Here is an 18,208-nt window from a genome sequence, read left to right as displayed (position 1 = left end):
GAGAGGGAGGAGGCCTCCTGAGGTAAGTGACCATTTTATTTTCTAGGGACATTTTCTGATTCTGGACATGAACTAATAAGGATCAAGCTTGGTCCATGAAGAGGGTCTGTCCTGAGGGAAGGGGAAACCCAGAAAAGCTTTTGGTGGTCACGTAGGGCTGGCGCAACAAATTGGAAAATTAAGAACTTTGGCCAGTTTCCTCTACCTGTTGTAAGTTGGGTTCCCCGGGAAACAGACACTGAATCTGAGATTGGCATCCAAAGGATTACTAGGGTGTCTTCTCAGGGAACCACACCTATGGGGGAGCAAGAGAAATAGGATAGGGCATAAGAAGTTGAATGGTGATACATAGCAGTTGCAACAGTAGCCTCAGCCAGTCTCATAGGGAGCTCTGAGAATGGGATAGCTATTTAGAGATGTTCTCAATTGAGGCTAGGAAGCTGGGCCTTTGGGTCCTTGAATCAACCAGTCACTGCCTGTAGGCTTCCCTTGGGGATGACGGCATAATCTTGGGTGAAGTGTTCACCTTCAGTTGAGGGCAATGCCTAGAGAGCAATGCAGCTGTGGGCCCTCAGCTGATAATGACATCTGGAGGAATGAGTGTTTCAGACCCAAGGCAGGATCTAGGTGGTGCAACCACAGCATCCACTCTCTTAAATGATACTTGCTGAATACTGGGGCTATGTATGGGAGGCTGGGGAGTTAGAGTGAAGACTTAAAAGGCAAGGGAACTCCCTCTCAATCTAATAGTGCTTAGGAGACAAAGTTCTCCACATTCTTACCAACACACCTCTTTTTTATTATAGCCATTCTGGTGAGTGTAGTCATTAATTGTAGTTTTAATTTTCATATTGCTAATAATGTTAAGCATTTTTTCATGTGCTTGTTAGCCATTCACCTATCTTTTTGGATAAAATGCTGATCTAAATATTTTCCTCATTTTAAAATTTGAATTGTCATCTTCTTATTAAGTTGAAGTAGTTCTTTATATATTCTGGATCCAATGTCTTTATCAGATATATGATTTGCAATTATTTTCTCCCAGTCTGCTGCTTGTCTTTTTTCCTCCCAAAAAAAGTGTTTCAAAGTGCAAAATTTTAAATTTCGATGAAGTACAATTTCTTTCTTTTATGAATCATGCTTTTAAAGTTGTATCTCAGAACTCTCCTCAACCTAAGTCATAAAGATTTTCTGCTATATTTTCTCCTAGAAATTTTACAGTTTTAGCTCTCACATTTAGGTCTGTGATCCGTTTCATGTTAGTTTTTGTTTGTTTTGAGATGTGTAAAGGTTAATTTTTGTGTTTAGTGTGAGGTGTCTAAGTTAACTTTTTTTTGCATGTGGATATTCAATTGTTTCAGCACAATTTGTTCAAAAGACTCTCTTTCCCCTCAATGAATTACCTTAGTAATTCTAATTAAAAGCCAATTTACCATAAATGTAAAAACTTATATGTGAACTCTCAGTTCTGCTTCATTTATTTATATGACCACACAGTCTTTTTTTGGTATAAATTTAAGGTGTACAAGTGCAGTTTTGTTACATGCATATATTGCATAGTGGTAAAGTATGGGCTTTTAGTGTAATCATTACTCAAATAGTGCACATTATACCCATTAAGCAAATTCTTATGCCGCGCTCCTCTTCCACCCTCCCACCCTTCCAGGTCTCCAGTGAGATTCCACATTCTTTGTTCATGTGTACGCGTTATTTAGTTCCCAATTATGAGAACATATGGCATTTCACTTTCTGTTTCTGAATTGTTTCACTTAAGAGCCTCCAGTTCTATTTATGTTGCTGCAAAACACATGATTTTATTCTTTTTTTATGGCTGAATAGTATTCCATTGTACATATATATTCATTTTCTTCTCTATTTTCTTTATCCAACCATCGACTGATGGAAACTTAGATTGATTTCACGGCTTTGCTATTGGACCACACAGTCTTGATCATTGTATCTTTATGGAAGGTTCTTGACATTGAATAGGGCACTTTGTTCTTCTTTATACTTTTTTTTGACTCTTTGAGATCCTTTACATTTCCCTATACATTTTAGAATCAGCCTGTAAGTTTCCACCAAAAAAGCCTACAGGGGTTTTGATAGGTATAGTGTTGACTTTATAGATCAATATGAAGAGAATTGCAATTTTGACAATATTGAGTCTTCGAATCCATGAACAAAGAATCTCTCTCAATTTATTTAGATCTTTAATTTCTATCAGCAATGTTTTGTAGTGTTCGGTATACTATACTTGCACTTCTAAAATTTATTTCTAAGTATCTTTTCTTTTTGATGCAGTTGTAAGTGAAATTGTTTTCTTAATTTTATTTTTAGATCATTTGCTGCCAGCATATAGAAATACAACTGGTTTTTGTATGTTGACCTTGTGTTTGGTGATCTTTCAAAACTAATTTATTAGTTCCAGTAAACAGAGAGAGAGAGAGAGAGGAGAGAGAGAATGAATGAATGAATGAATGTGTATGTGTTCTTTAGCATTTTTTACATGCAGGATTAGGTTCTCTGTGAATCAAGGCAGTATTAACTCTGTTTCCAGTCTTGACATCTTTAGCTTCTCTTTCTTGGTTCGTTGCACTGGCTAAACACCCTCCGTGTTGACTAGAAGTGGTAAAAACAACATCCTTGCCTTGTTCCAGATCTTAGGGAGAAAGTGTTCATTCTTTTACCATTAAATATGTTATCTTTGGCTCTTTATAGACATCCTTTGTTAAGTTGAGGATGTTCTTTTCTATTTCTACTTTGTTTAGAGTTTTTTCATAAACAGGCATTGATGTTTTTCAAATGCTTTCTTCATATCTATTGGCATGATTGTATGATTTTTTGTCTTTCATTCTATTAACATTATTGAACAACCATACTGAACAATTTTTGAATGTTAAAAAACTATATTTCTGAGGATAAAGCCCACTTGTTTGTTGTATGTAATTTTTAAATTTCATGTTGCTGAATTTGGTTTGCTAATATTTTGTTTAGGATTTTTGCATCTATATTCATGAAGGATATTGGCCTGTACTTTTCTTGTGCTACCTTTATCTGGCTTTGATATGGCAAAACAAGTATCATAGAATGATTTGGGAAGTGTTCCTTCCCCTATTTTCTGAAAGAGTTTCTGAGTAATTGGTGTTATTACTTAAGTATTTGATAAATTCCAGCAAATGAAGCCATCTGGACATGGCTTTTCTTGGGGGAAAGATTTTTTAATTACTAATTTCATTACTTATTATAGATATATTGATTTGTGCTCTAATCTTTGCTTGCTTTGAATTTTGTTTGCTGTCCCCCACCCCCAGTTTCTTAAGGAGGAAGTTTAAATTATTCACTTGAGACTTTTGTTCTTTCCTTTCTCTTTCTCTTTCTCTTCTGATATAGGAATTTGCATTAGTCAGGGTACTCCAGAGAAACAAAATCAATAGGATCTTTCTCTCTCTCTCTGTTGATTTATTATAAGGAATTGGCTTGGCTCACATGATTATGGAAGCTGTCAAATTCTAAGATCTATAGAGTGAGTCAGCAAGCTGGAGACCTAGGAGAGATGATGGTATAGTTCCTGTCTAAAGGCAGGAAAAAGCCAATATCCCAGTTAGAAGGGCATCAGGTAGGAATAAGTCTCTCTTACTCAAGGGAGGGTCAATCCATTTTTTCTATTCAGGCCTTCAACTAATTGGATGAGGGCAATTAGTGGAGAGCAATCTACTTTACTTAGTTTAATGATTTAAATGTTAATCTCATCCAAAGATACCCTCACAGAAACACCCAGAATAACATTTGATCAAATATCTGGGCACCCTGTGGTGCCGTAAAATTAACTATGACAACCTTTAAAGCTATAAAGTTTCAGTTCAACATATATAACTTGGCTTGTGATTTCTTCTTTGATATGTGGGTTATTTTGAAATGTACTGTTTTCCAGTATTTTGGAATTTCCCATAGTTTTCTGTTTATTGATTTCTAATTTAGTTATTGATTCTGTTACTCTATAGAGCCAATTGCATTTGTATTGTAAGGGTGAATGCTGTTTCCAGGCAGAAAGTTAGAGTGAACTAAAATTTAATTGGTAAAGAGAAAAAAGGGGAAGGGAAGGACTTCCCAGAAGGAGAGACCAAGCATGGATAATATCAGCACAGGCTTGAAAGTACATGTGTTTAGTGCTGGCAAGATGGTCAGTGTGGCTGGAACAAAGGAAGTGTAATTTGTATCTTCTTTCTTTTTGTGTTGGTTAGTATAGCGAAAGTTTGTTTATTTAATCATTTCAAAAAACCTATTTTGCTTTCATTGATTTTCTCTACTATTGCTTTTCTTTTCTACTATATTGATTATAAAGGATATGTAGTGGAGGTACAGAAGAAGTTGTGGGACATGATATAAAAAGATAGTGTCAAAAATTCCATGGTGTTCAGATTCCAGCTTCGCTCTTCAAACTCTCTTCTGAATAGTTTTTCATTCTCTATGATCCCAAGGATTGTAGAGGAGGGATGTTTTCTCAGGATATTCTTCACTGAGCATCAGCACCGAGGAAGCAGATCTTGGAAGAATAAGACCTGAGCAAGAGGTGAGTGGTATCTCTGCTAATTACTCCTCTATAAGTCTAATAGTCCATCTAGTCTGTCCTTGAGAGTTGGTCATATAGGACCTATTCGTTGCTGGCAGTGGAGATCCTGAGGCTGAGGTGGCAGCAGGAGTAGGGCCCTAAGCATGATTTATTGATTCCTTTATTATACAATGAAATTAGAGGCTGGAAGCTGCCATCTCAACATGTCTTAACATCTTAGTAGTATCTAATTTCAGGGGGCTGCAAGCTCTCTCCCGCCCCCACCCCTATGATATGGGCTCTGCTGAACATGAGAGAGATGAAGGCTAGCACTGAACTTGGTCTAAGAAACACCCAGGATGGACTGATATTACTCACTAAGAAAACTGCTTTGGGTTGCTCAACTACTTCAGAGAGTGAAGGATGGAAGCCAGAGTGTGTTCCAGAGCCAGGAAAATGAAATCAAGTCTTCCCTAGAACTCCCTGTGGTGCTCTTCCTCTCACTGCCTCTCTTCCTCCTCACTCCTTGGCAGGCTGATCATCCCCACCCACATTTCTCTGGTTTTCCTTTTAGAAAAAAGAATGTCTAAGACTCAACAACCTAAGGGCAGTGACCTGAATAGTTAGCGAGCTGCCCCTAGCCACTCTTAATTTCACACACTGCCGAGTCTTAAAGGGCGTGTGTTGCTGACATGGACTAAACTCCCTGATGGGTGGACTGTGCTTTCTGGCTAGTGGCTGTGCTCACATTATTCATCTCCCCATGACTCCCACCCATCTTTTCCTCTTGGGACTCAGTGTAAACACTGCTGTCCCTGAAGCCTTCTCTTACATTTCCATAGGAAGCATCCTCTTCCTTTTCTGACTGCCCTCAGTTTTTATCTGCTCCTCTTTCATGCACTTACCACTTTCTCCCTTATGGCAAAATGAATTGTATTCAGTTTCCTCCACTATAGCCAGAGCTCTGTAGAGGCAGGATTGTAGGTGAGATTCTGCATTTCCCACAAGGCCTGGGCAATAGTTGATGATTAATGGATGAAGAAATGCTTAGGAAGGAACTCAGAGGAGGGTTCAGAAAAGTGAACTCCCAGGGCCTTCAGAGACAAGGCTTTTATTCACTGTATGCTTTGGCATCTCCTCTCATACCAGAAAGTTTAAAAGAAAAAACACAGCGACAAGGATTCACTTGGGCCATTTTGGAACCCATTTATATTGTGGGTGTTACTCTGGGCTTCATCTAGCCCCATACCAGGCTCTGAGACTGCATCAGACCGTCTGAACATTCATGGCTTCCTTGGGCCAAGTATAGCTGTCCAGTGTAAAGGAGTCATAGTCTGGAGTGTAGACCAGAGATCTCACAAAAGCCTCCTTGTCCTTAGGCTCCGGATAGTAGGAAGCCAGGTTGTGTTTGTACGCGTAGTCAAGAACCTAGAGAAAAACATGTTTGGCTAAGGAACCGGATCTAAGGGGAAACCTGCGTAAGGATCCTTGCTTGGGGTCATGAGGGAGGGGAATACACCTTAAGGAACCAGACTTGTTCCTTTCATGAGTATGGCTCATGAAACAACTGGATAGGAAGGATTTTAAGCTTTCTTTCTGAACAGGCAGCTTCAACATAGTGGAATAAATACTGAGCCAGGATCAAGAGGCTTCAGCATAAATTCTGCCTGCTTCCAAAGGCCTGTGGGTCCTCAGAGGTGATATTATCCTTGCTGAGCCTCAGTTTCCTCATCTGTAAAATGGGAGTAAAGAGATCTTTCTCTGGAGCAGTGTTGATAAAATTAGACAACAGGCAAATGTGTCCAGAACCTGATTTTTTTTCCACTAGAATATGGGTTAAATTGGATGAACAGCCTGGACACTGTTCTCTGGGTATTAGATTTGGCTTCAGGAGAATGTGAATCTAAATATCACCCAAAGGAAGAAACTGACAGGGTGAAGCTGGACCCTGAGCTGGACTGTTAATCTTGAGGCTTGATTCTGAATTCTGACAACTCGTGAGTAGTGTGTGCTGTTGTACAATGCATTTTCTGAAATTATTTTTAAACTTATAGAAAATGTAAAACATGCACACTAATAGAAATAATAGTATGATAAACCCTCATATATCTATTATCCAGCTTTAACAGTTATCAATGTTGGGCCAGTCTTTATTGCACCATGTTCTGATTCTTTGAAAACCCATCATCTCTGCACAGTTTTACAGTTTGGAATATTTCATGAAGCTGATCACCCCATAGCCAGCCCTTCTGAGAAAAAGGGGAAGAAAGAGATTTACCCTGGCCGAGAGAGCACTGGGTATGGAGCTTTTTCACTGTTCTCTGCCAATCTCCAGAATTCTGGGAGAGGAACTACTGGCCCTTTGAAGAAGGAGGAAACTGAGGCTCAGGGAAGTGAAGTGATTGGGCCAATGTTATACCATTGCTGATTGGCAGAGCTGGGACCCCAAAGTCTGAGCTTTTTCCATGATGCTATGCAAGCTGACCTTTCTTATAAATGGGGGCTTATGAGTCATTTCTAAAATATTCCCATATTCTGGTCCATGGACTTTGATGACCTTTCTGCTTGGTGTATTAGGGGAAATCCAGGAGCTTTCCCAGAACTGGCCTGGGTGGGTGTTTGGGGTGGAGCTCAAGCTGCAAACAAGAGTTTGTCACCCAGCCTCTGGGTTACATGTAGTGCAGCTCAAGGAGATCCAATGTCTCCACAGTTTCCATCTCCTTAACCCTCCTAAAGTCACAGACAGAGAAAGTGTTTGAGCCTCACTACCCATATTACAGGGGTAGGATGCCCCTTACTTTGATGGCAATTCTCAAAGACACATCTCGGATGGTGCTCAGTGGTGGGTACAGTCTCCCCTGGGACAGATGCTGCTCAGAGACTTCCTGGGCAATTTGCTGGGGAGAAGGAGAGAACCGAGAGGAATAAGCTGAGTCTCTGCCTTCCCAAAACAAGCCCAACCCGTTACCCTAGAGACTCACCCCACCCTGCATAGTTAGTCAAACACTGCAGTTCCAACTGTTGGCTCTGTTACCAGGGAAGCTTAATGCTTGGGCTTAAGAGAGGACACATCCTTTCTGTACTGTAAGACTGGCTGAGGCTTAAAACAACATTAAGTGTCTCTGAATTCCAAAGGAAAATCACTAAAGCCAAGATGAATAAATTTGTGGCCTGCAAAGCAAAGGCTATGAGATCTCCTCTTGGCTGGTCCAGCCTGTTGCATGGGGATCCCTGGGTCCCTCGCTTCCTGGGTCCCAGCCTCCTTCCACGTGGTTGGTACCATCTTGAGTGACCATCTAGCCTATGTTATATCTTTTTGTTCAGTCTCTTGGAGCTCTTCCTTCCAGCCCTGGTCTCAGTCTGAGGAAGGCCTCTCCTCCAGTGAGTGACTGAGCCTCATACCTTATTGGAATAAATGTCCTAAGCACATCATCCTGAGAACAGAGCCTCCCATAGCTTCCCTTCCAGGTTCAGAGCTTGCCTCTGAGGGTTAAGCCTCATCTGCCACAGGCCCTCATCCTCCAGGCTAAGATGCTGGAGTTTGTTCAGCCTTGCAAATCAACCTCTTTAATGTGGTGGCTCTGAATCTACTCCCACCCAGTCTTCTGGTGTTAAATTTAAAATTGGGAAATGCCACTTGTGCTCTCTGAGAACTGTGCATCTTAGAAGTGACAAGACTGAGAAGTTGGTCTCTCCTCAATGTTTTCAGATATGAAGGAAGTGAGCCTCCCCCTCCACCTCCTTCTCACACTTCCATCTTTCTTTTCCATTCATTCAGTCAAATGCTCACTGGTCATAGGTCAAACTTGACCTATTTTACAGAGTCGTTATAATGAAATGAGGTGGTGCATGCACATCTCATTAAAGCCTATATTAATTGAAAATCAAATTCAACTTAAATTATTTTCACTAAAAGTACCCTTTTCAGAACTATAACTTGCCAGGCCTTTGAAGACCATAATGTGAGCTCCTATAGGGGAGGGGCTTTATCTTCCTCACAGTGGGTGATGATAAGTAGATCCAGGAGAGGTTCCTGTATAATTGATGGACACTGTTCATGAAATGATGGAGCTGAACTGTCTCACTGTACTGGAGGTAGCGGGGCAGATGTGTGGATGTCTCATGGTATTGCACAGGAAGGACTCTAGCAATTGTGTTTCTACTCAACAGGGGACTTTGCTTTCAGGCTGACTTCAAGCAGAAAGTGACTCTTTCCATCCAATGGGGGCTTCACACAGCTCTGCTCACAGCTACAGGACAAGAATACCCACCATAGCAATGAGAAGATAGACAAACAGAATACTCAGACAAAAGGAAGAGAGAACTGTAACACAAAGTCATAAGTAGTGTGCACGGGGCAGGGGGCAGCTGAAGAGCCTTTGGGAGACATTATTTGCACAGCCTTGGAGAGCCAGGGCTCAAAGACTAGACATAGTAAGAAGGGACCTGGTGCATGAGGTTAGCTCCCTGTGGGACTCACAGAAATGGATCCAGACAGGGCTGTGTGGAAGCCATACACATGTCTCATTGGCTTCAGGCTTTCACCAGTGCCTCAGTGAAGAGGAAATGCAGAAGGATGTTAGAAGTCACAGGAGAGCCTTTGGAGCTTGTTACGTATAAATATGTTTAATATTTATATATGGCTTTGATTAGCTTAACCTCCCAAGAGAAACATTTCTGTGCCTTGCTTTTGTCAGGGTGAGGATAAATGTCAGGTGCCTGGCACTTGGTAACCACCTGGTAATTTCAGCCACTGTAACTGTTACCAATAACCATTAGTGTGAATATAGGTTGTCATTCTTAATGAATTATTTCATGGTTTTCATCATGTCTAGTAAAGAACTCTTTTGTGCGCTTTTCTAGTAAAATACCTGGAACAGGTACATCTCCAACACTCATATCAGTGTTCAAGATCTGGGTCCTCCAAGGAGAAAAAACCAGGTATGACACCCACCCCCTCCCTCACAGAAAACTGTCCTAGTGGGGCTTACTACCGCCAGTTACTCTAGTGATTTGGTTAAGGCCTGTGGCTGGAAGAAGCCATCACCTATCATGGTCCACAAGCCCTCAGTTTTAGGTGGCTTTGATGGCATCTCCTCTGTCTAGGCATCTAGATGGCATTGCTAGGAGGCAGGGGGCAGAATGAGGCATGTTTCCTCCTCTGTTAGTGCCTCTTGCTAATACCCTTCACCACTATTCCTCATTCCCTATCAAAAGCCCCATGTGTGATTGAAGAGGTCAAGCTTCAGGGTCGCCATGAGAGATGCTTGAGGTTTAAGCACTTTGGGAATCCACTGGCAACGTTGGGGCAGATGGGCAGAAGAGATAAGAGAGATCCAGTATAGGATCCAGTGTTAACCCACAAACTCTATTGCAAGTATTTGAGGGAGCAAGGACAGTGATACCTCTGCTGTCAGGAGGAAGATCTCATCTGGGATGTGCCGGATCCCGCCGGCGATGACTCCCAGTGCCACCCCAGGGAACACGTAAGCATTGTTTCCCTGCCCAGGAATGAAGGTCTTGCCATCTTCCAGAGTCACACTCTTAAAAGGACTTCCACTGGCAAAAATCCCCCGGCCCTGGAGGCAGGAAGAAAACCAGAGATGAACTTGGAGATTGGTTTGGGGTAATAATCGTGGCCCCCTATTCTTATTTTCCAAATGTTGGACCCTTCTTCATCCTCTCCCAAATGCCCAGCACCATGCTGAGAACACGGCAGGTATTTAAAGCACATTTGTTCATTTGACCAGAAAGCTCAGCCCTCACCTGCTATTTAGCAGCCAAGAAACTGCTGAAAGGTGATGGTGTTCACAGTAACATTTTTGTCACCTCCTGGCAGGGCCAAGCCAGGACATGACAGAATGTGGCCTAGAGTGTACAAGTGCCTCAGGTTCTGGGTTCTGGTCAAACCTCTGTGTCATTAAGGGTGAACCTTCAGCAGCATAGCACAAAGAGCTTGGGTTTTGGAGTCAGACCTGGGTTTGACAGCCAGCTCCATTCCTTATTAGTTCTGTGACTTTGGGCATGTTACTTCATCTTTCTGAAACTCAGTTTGCTCATCAGCGATGTATGAATATTTTTCACCCTCATGGGTTACTCATAGTAATTGTTACTATGTCCTCTCAGCCGGGGGAAGGAAGGACTCCCCGCTGACCTCGGTGACCCGGTAGCACTTCTCAGCCGTGCACTCGGCCTTGCTGGTGGGGTTGCTCAGGGCAAAGATGATAGGGCGCTCGTGGAAGGAGGCCATGTCCCTCAGAATCTGCTCCGTGAAGGCTCCTGCGATGGCAGCAACACCTACAGGGAAAAGGGGGGTAGTGGGGATGCCTACTCTTTATAAACAACTTATTCCTCTTCTGCAGGTGGTGGTGGGGGAACTAGGAACACCATGAAAGACTTGGTCTTGGGTCCGGCATTTGCCACAAGGACTGAGAGAGCAGAAGGGAAAATAGTCTTCCTGCTTGAGCTGCCTGAGACCTCCTTTTCATCTCTAAGGGATCACTGGTCCACCTCAGGTCCCTGCCAGTTAAGCTGCTCCTGTGAAGGCATTCCTGGGCATTTCCATGGACAGTGAGCTGCTCCTCAAGACACAGGGAGATGCCAGGGTCTGCTTTGGGAGAGGAATGCCCACCTCATTGTGGTTAGAGAGACCAGGCTGGGTGCGGTGGCTCATGCCTGAAATCCTAGCACTTTGGGAGGCAGGGGGCAGTGGGGCAGGGGCAGTTCACCTGAGGTCAGGAGTTTGAGACCAGCCTGGCCCAAATGGTGAAAACCTGTCTCTACTAAAAATACAAAAATTAGCTGGGCATGGTGGCGGGCACCTATAATGCCAGCTACTTCAGAGGCTGAGGCAGGAGAATCAGTTGAACCCAGGGGGCTGAAGTTGCAGTGAACTGAGATTGCACCATTGTGCTCCAGCCTGGATGAAAGAGCAAACCTCTGTCTCAAAAAAAAAAAAAAAAAAAAGAGAGAGAGAGAGAGAAAGAGAGAGACCAGCCCTGCACTTTTTCACTGCATTGTATATTTCTGCGTCATTGAGCCCTAACTCTGGTGCCTTAGTTCTATGGTTTCTATACAGTAGCCACTCAGTAACAGTTTGTGGCATTGAATTGCACTTGGGATAGGGGAAAGAGCTGTTTCCATGGGTTACTTAGGCTTCCTGGCTGAGCCTCTGTCTCTCCATCTGCAAGTCAAGAGGGTTAGCTGGGCTGGGCAGTGGGTACCCTCCCTCCTCCTACCTATGATGGCTGTGGGCTTCACCAGCCTCACCACCTCCTCCAGGGAGTTCACTTCAGGATGGTCTTGGGCAAACATCTCCTTTTCATGGTTCAGGTGGCTCCTCCCCTATAGGAAAAGAACACAGAGCAGCTGTGGTCGTGATGGCCTGTTGGGCAGGAGTACAGATGCATTTGGAAACTCTGAGAGCAATTCCTGCTGAGCCCCATGCTTTGGTCTGAGCTGTCAGATGTTTTGGGGCCCATCTTCTTGACTACATTTCCTGGCAGAACCCATGGTGGGACCTAAGTGTGAGAGTGGGGTGTGTGTGTGTGTGCACATTTCTTTAACCCAAACCACATATGGAGAATCCATAAAGAATTTCTTTGAGCTGTTAGGATTCTGGCTTCCTGGGCCAGGAGAGAAAGACTTTTGGGCAATGCCTGAGTGTCACCAAGACCCTTTGGCCCAAGGCACCCACCACCCAAGCTCAGTTGAGGGATGGGGACCTGTGCACCCAGGGTCAGAGAGCTAATTTGAATATGCTTATAAGAGCCATTAATTCCCTCTGTGAATAATACTAAACTAAGCTCCAGGAAGGTCTTAGAATAACTGGTCATGCCCAAACAGCTCCAGTTATTCACATTTCTTCAAATGGAAGTGGGTGGGTGACAGGCGGGCATAAGTGTTGGTAAATGGGTTCAGATGCTTTTGATGACTCCTTTGGGTTAGCTGGCCTCATGGGAACCAGTGCAAAGATGTCATCTTTGAGAGCTCCTTGGCTAGGGTTGAGCTTGATGCAGTGAGAAAAATGATGTTGAAAGATGAATAAGAGGGAAGAGTGGCAGTCTCTGGCAGCCTACACCTGTGGCCAGATTATGCTCTGGAAAGACGTGGGGGTGGGAAGAGGAATCTCCAAGGCTAAGTTCCTTTCAGAAGAAATCTGGCCCCATATGGAACAATAGGAAGGTCAGTTATGCTGAGGATCTCTGCCATTCTTGGTCAATGTCCTTATGCACTTCCCTTTTCCCATCTCTGCCATAATTTTTTTGTCTCTCACTGACACTCTATGTTAGTGAAATTCTGGGAATTAAAGCACCGAGTATAGCTCTAATGGAGGGGTCCTTCAGTTGTGTCTCTCAACACATGCTAGCTGGAAGCTGGACTATTTCTCTCTCATTCATTCTTTCATTCATGCCTCACACATTAATCTTGCACTTACTATGTGCCAGGCATTGATATCAAGACTGTAGTCTAGTGGGGAAACTGGAAAGGGACAACTTCTCTACAGTGTGGTAAGTACAATGTATGGAGCATAGATGCAGGAAATAAGCTTTTTGGAGGAGGTAACATTTGAACACTATCAGAAGATAAGGAGGAAACTGGGAAGGGGTTAAGGGTTGAGAGGTGGCATGTGGAAAAACAGAGGAAAGCAATTCAGGCAGAATAACAAGATGTGTAAAGATGTGAAAGACAGAGAGCAGGCTGCTTTTGGAAACTATGATTTAATGTGGCTGGAGTCTAGTACAAGTAAGGAAGTGGTGGGGGACAAGACTAGAAGGGGCACACATCTAGACACTTGCACAAATTTTTGGACAGAAACAATTAAGGCTACTTAGGGATGAATCTTCTGCTTTGGAGCTTAGGCCATTGCCCTCGTTTTGCTCTCTATTCTGATTGAGCAGTTTACTTCTTGGGGACCTCTTCCAGTCCAGTTCCTGGAAGCTGTAAGGTGTCAGGAAACCTCCAGGTCTCCAGACTGACAGTACCTTGACAATGAGCCCTTTAGAGTCCACCATCCAGATCTTTCTTGTGGCCTCTGCCTTCGGTACACCTTCTTTCTCTAGGGCCATGACAAGGAGGTGAGCAATGCCCATAGCTGCCTAGAAGGTACCATAGGGTGGATGTTCAGACACAGGGCAAACAGCTGCTAAACATTTATCTGATGTCTCACCATAATGACCCCCTCTTCTTTCCCCCACCTCCATGACTCCCAGGAGGCCCAATTAAGTCCTTGCCTTGAGACACCCAATTGTCAGAGCCTAGGCAGCTGCAATGATCACAACATGTCTGTGCTGCTTCCTCTCTTCAGAACCCCAGAATGCCTCCCTTTTTTGATATACTTCCACCCATTCTTATTCTCTTCCTGGAGCAACAAAAGAAACCCTCAATGCCACATACCTCGCCTGCACCTTGGAAAACAAACACGTGATTGGAAAGCTTGTTCTTGGTGATTCGCAGAGCAGCCAGGATCCCTGCCACAGCAACGGAGGCCGTGCCTGAAACAGAGTGGCCTGAGATCAACCTCTGGCCACAGGCCCCCAGCTCCCAAGAGAAGACCCTTGGCAGAGTTCCCCACACCTTGGACCTATGGAGGAACAGGCAACTTTTCTTAACCCTTATGCCCTGTAGGCATGCAAGTTTTGGTGCAAATCCATGCTCTTTTTTTGCGGATAACTTTTTTGTTGTTGAAATTGAGAAACAGCTCCTGGTTTGTTACTTGACCCCATAAGATGGGATGGGATAGCCGGGTGCTGCTACCACCATCATTCATAAAGAAAATGATAAATATAATGGAAGACCAAAAAAAAAAAAAAAAAAAGCACGAGCCTCTTAGAATTATATAAGGGCTAAATGCATAAAAACATTTAAAAAATGAGAACACAACCTGGCCATGAGGCATTAAATGACCATATGGCCTGAGCTGCCTATCTTATCCACCAAGTCATAAGGTTGGGTGTGTCTGGTCACACACCATCATCAAATGGCTTGAGTATGTCTGGAAGGGACAAGTAAGTCATATGAGTAGGTGGCTCAGATTCATTTGAGCCACTGCTACATGACTTCTCCCTGAATCCACATCTAAGGCCTCACTGGGATTCCTTAAGAGTAGCTGACCAAGGAAAAAAAACTTGGGCTTGGTTTACAAGTTGTTGTGAATAATATGCTGATACCAACCAGAAGTGTAAGGTGGCAGCTTCACAGCCCCAGTAAAAGGTAGCCTTCAAAGGTAATGGTGAAGGACAGTGGACATGACTTCAAGTGGTAAATTTAGTTGTATACTTTGGTCCAAGGGATGGTTAGCACTACACTGATTCATGAGCAGTTGCTAATGGTTTAGCTGGATGGTCAGGGACTTGGAAAGAACAAAATAGTAAGATTGGTGATAAGGAGGTCTGGGGAAAAGGTAGGTGATGGACCTCTTGGGATAGGTACAGAGTAAGGATATTTGTGCCCCATGTGAGAGTTTATCAAAGGACATGATGAAAACAGTCTTTCAATAATCAGGTGAACAAAATGGCATGACCTGGGTATGTTAGACAGCATCTTTCTTTAGTCACCCAGGGTTTGCTTAATGGACTTATGCATCAAACAGCCATGGTGGTAAGGATGGAGGCTATGCATGGGATTCATCTTACCAAGCTGGCCTGTTACTGTTGAATGATTAACCTGTCAAGCACAGAGAACAATGCTGAGCTCCTGATGGGCACCATTCCCGGGGGGGATCATCCACCTGGTGGCAGGATGATTACACTGGACTGCTCCCGTCATGGACAGGAAAGAAATCTGTCCTAACTGGAGCAGATATACATTCTGGATATGGATTTCTTTCCTTGTCTATAATGCTTCTGCCAACACCATCATTTATGGATGTTTGAAATACCTATTTGTCATCCAGATATATTACAGACAGCAAGGCTTTTAATCAAGGAGTTTACTTCACAGTAAAAGATGGGCAGCAATATGCTCATGCCATGAAATTCACTGGTCTTAACTTGTGCTCAGCCATGCAGGAGCAGCAGGCTTAGTAGATCAGTAGAATGGCCTACTGAAGAATTACTTAAGACTTAAGTCAAAGCACCACCTTATGGAGATAATGAGCTTCTGTTTTATGGGATGCAATGTATGATGACTTAGCAAGCAAGACATTGTGTTTTTCTCTCATAGCCAAAGTGTGTGTCTAGAAATTGCGGGGTGGAAATGGGAGTGGCTCTTCTCACCATTTCACCTAATAACCACGTACACAATTTTTGCTTCCTGTCTCTTTAATTTTGTGCCCTACTGGATTGGAGGTCTTAGTTGCCAAGAAGGAAATATTCTATTAGGATTTATGACATGGTTCTATTGAATTGGGAGTTGAAATAGCTCCCTGGCAAGCTGGGGCTCTTCATGCCACTAAATAAGTGAGCAAAGAAGGGGATTACTTTTCTGGCTGTTGTGATTCATCCTGATAGTCAAAGGGACAGTGAGGACAAGGAGGACTATGTCTGAAGCCTAGGGGAGTCTTCTAGGGGAGTATCTTCATATTTCCATGCTCAATAGCAAATATTAATAAATACTATTGCAACTAAGGAGATTCAGGCCTATGGAGGATTCAGATCCTTCAGAAATGAAGGTTTGGGTCACTCTACTGGGTAAAGAATCTCGGCCACCTGAGGTCCTGTCTGAGGACAAGAAAACATGGAATGGAAGGTTGAAGAAGAAATTTACAAAAATCATCTTTGACATCATGACTGGTTACAGAAACAAGGAATATAGCAGCCATGCATGTTTTTCTTCCTTGATCATAATGTGACTATATATAATGGTATACATGAGCTAATTTCTTCTCCCTTCTCCTCCCTATTATTTTATATAAGTTCTGTTGGAGGTTAATTCCACATGTTAGTCTTTAGATAACAGAGTTTTCAAATGTGACTGAATTTTATGAGCTATTAATTCTGCTTAGAGGTGGATAGCGTGACTATCTTCCAGAGCTGACTAAAATGTCTGTTGGGACATTGTCTATCCCCATGTTGGAGAGAAGGTGAGAATGTCTTCATTTGTTGGAAAACTAGTTGAATGTTGTGAGGCATTTTGTTAGAAGTTTTTTTTTATTTTTTTATTTTTTAAATTTTAGACAGGATCTCACTCTGTCACCCAGGCTGGAGTGCAATGGCATGATCTCAGCTCACTGCAACCTCTGCCTCCTGGATTCAAGCAATTCTGCTGCCTCGGCCTTCCAAGTAGCTGGGATTACAGGCAGCCACCAACATGCCAAGCTAATTTTTTGTATTTTTAGTAAAGACAGGGTTTTGGCATGTTGGCCAGGCTGGTCTCGAACTCCTGACCTGAGGTGATCTGCCAGCCTTGACCTCCCAAAGTGCTGGGATTACAGGTGTCAGCTACCACACCTGGCCAGAGTTGTTTTTGTTGTGTGGAAGTACATATGTGCCAGACAGTGTATGTGGATGCTGAATAGCCAGAAGGGTGGACTGTACCAATTATTGGGTAATTGTTTCTCAGCTTCTTTACACTGCTTTGTCTGCAAACCACTTTTCAGCTTTGCCAACTTGCTCTATGCTGGGTTCTGCCAATAGTAGGTGCTAGAGGGAGACAAAGGCTAGATGAGGGGGATAATGTGTTCCCCCCTCCCCCAGCATCATCCGTCTTGTTAGGATTGCAAGGTAAAATGTAGGACACTTTGTAAAATTTGATTTTTAGATAAACAACAAGTTTTGTTTTTTTTTAGTATAAGTATGTCCTATGCAATATGAGCATAAATACACTAAAAATTATTTGTTTCTATCACCGAAATTTAACTGAGTGTTCTGCATTTGGTTTTGCTAAATCTGCCAGCCCCACAGCCTTAGTTCTTCAACTCCCCGGCAGCAGTTTGTTCTTGAAGCAGAAGTTGAACCCAGTTTGCAGTTTGGCCATCACTGAGAGAACTAGCCTCATAGCTGCCACTAAGTGACACCAGCGCCACTAACTGCCACCTCCTCTTTCCTTTGTTCCCTTAGCCTCAGGAATCGTAGCAGATCCTTACTGTTTCTTTTTTGGCTTTTGAATTCTTTAATAGACAATTAACATTTTTTAAAATATTAAGTGTTCTCTGTTAAAGCAAGTGGTATAGACTCTGATGCAGAGAGCTCACAATAAAGTAATCACAATCAGCAACGCTAAGCCCCCACGATGGTGAAACCAAACCAAAACAAAACAAAACAAAAGGAAATTAAAGTAGGATTATTTATGGCTTACTACATTTGGATAATTAAAAAAAAAGTTGTCATCTATGACTGGTGAGGGAGGAATGAAAAGTACAATGTCCCAATATCCTTTGTGTTTTGAAGTGCTACAATCTTTTGTGGAGAACTGTTTCCCCATCTAGAGCAAAGGCATAAAATATTTTTGCCCTTTGACCTTATACTTCTACTTTTGAGAATCTATATATGGAAAAATCCAAAATGTATATACTAGGATATTTATGACAGTGTTATTTTTAATATAGAATGGCTGGAAATAACCTACACATCTAACAAAGGAGTAATGATTAAGTAAAGTAGTCAGTGTAGACACAGTAGACTGTTTTATAGCTATTAAAAAGGATCATCGTGAATATTATGCAGCAACATGGAAACTGCTATGAAGCTAGTCACTAACATCAGATATTGTTCCAAGTAC

The 18,208-nt window shown here is 42.8% G+C and overlaps 1 protein-coding gene across 2 annotated transcripts in view; it reads right to left on the bottom strand.

Annotated features, from left to right (window-relative positions):
• Nucleotides 1–5,644: 5,644 nt before the first annotated feature.
• ME3 (malic enzyme 3) overlaps nt 5,645–18,208 on the bottom strand; it is a 217,448-nt gene continuing 204,884 nt past the window's right edge. The window contains exons 9-15 of one of the 2 annotated variants that reach the window (XM_010356026.1): nt 13,946–14,043; nt 13,534–13,647; nt 11,788–11,893; nt 10,704–10,846; nt 9,955–10,128; nt 7,348–7,446; nt 5,645–5,977 (exon numbers count right to left, since the gene is read on the bottom strand). In XM_010356026.1, the coding sequence (XP_010354328.1) occupies nt 5,816–5,977; nt 7,348–7,446; nt 9,955–10,128; nt 10,704–10,846; nt 11,788–11,893; nt 13,534–13,647; nt 13,946–14,043 (896 nt within the window). In that variant the 3' untranslated portion in view covers nt 5,645–5,815. The remainder of the gene's footprint in view (nt 5,978–7,347; nt 7,447–9,954; nt 10,129–10,703; nt 10,847–11,787; nt 11,894–13,533; nt 13,648–13,945; nt 14,044–18,208) is intronic. The other variant, XM_010356027.2, reaches the window with a different exon arrangement.

The sequence above is a fragment of the Rhinopithecus roxellana genome, chromosome 15, assembly GCF_007565055.1.
Source record: "Rhinopithecus roxellana isolate Shanxi Qingling chromosome 15, ASM756505v1, whole genome shotgun sequence".
In the NCBI taxonomy this organism is placed as follows: Eukaryota; Metazoa; Chordata; class Mammalia; order Primates; family Cercopithecidae; genus Rhinopithecus; species Rhinopithecus roxellana.
The sequence above is the reverse complement of the archived record's forward strand: the minus strand, read 5'-3'. Positions and strand labels throughout refer to the sequence as shown.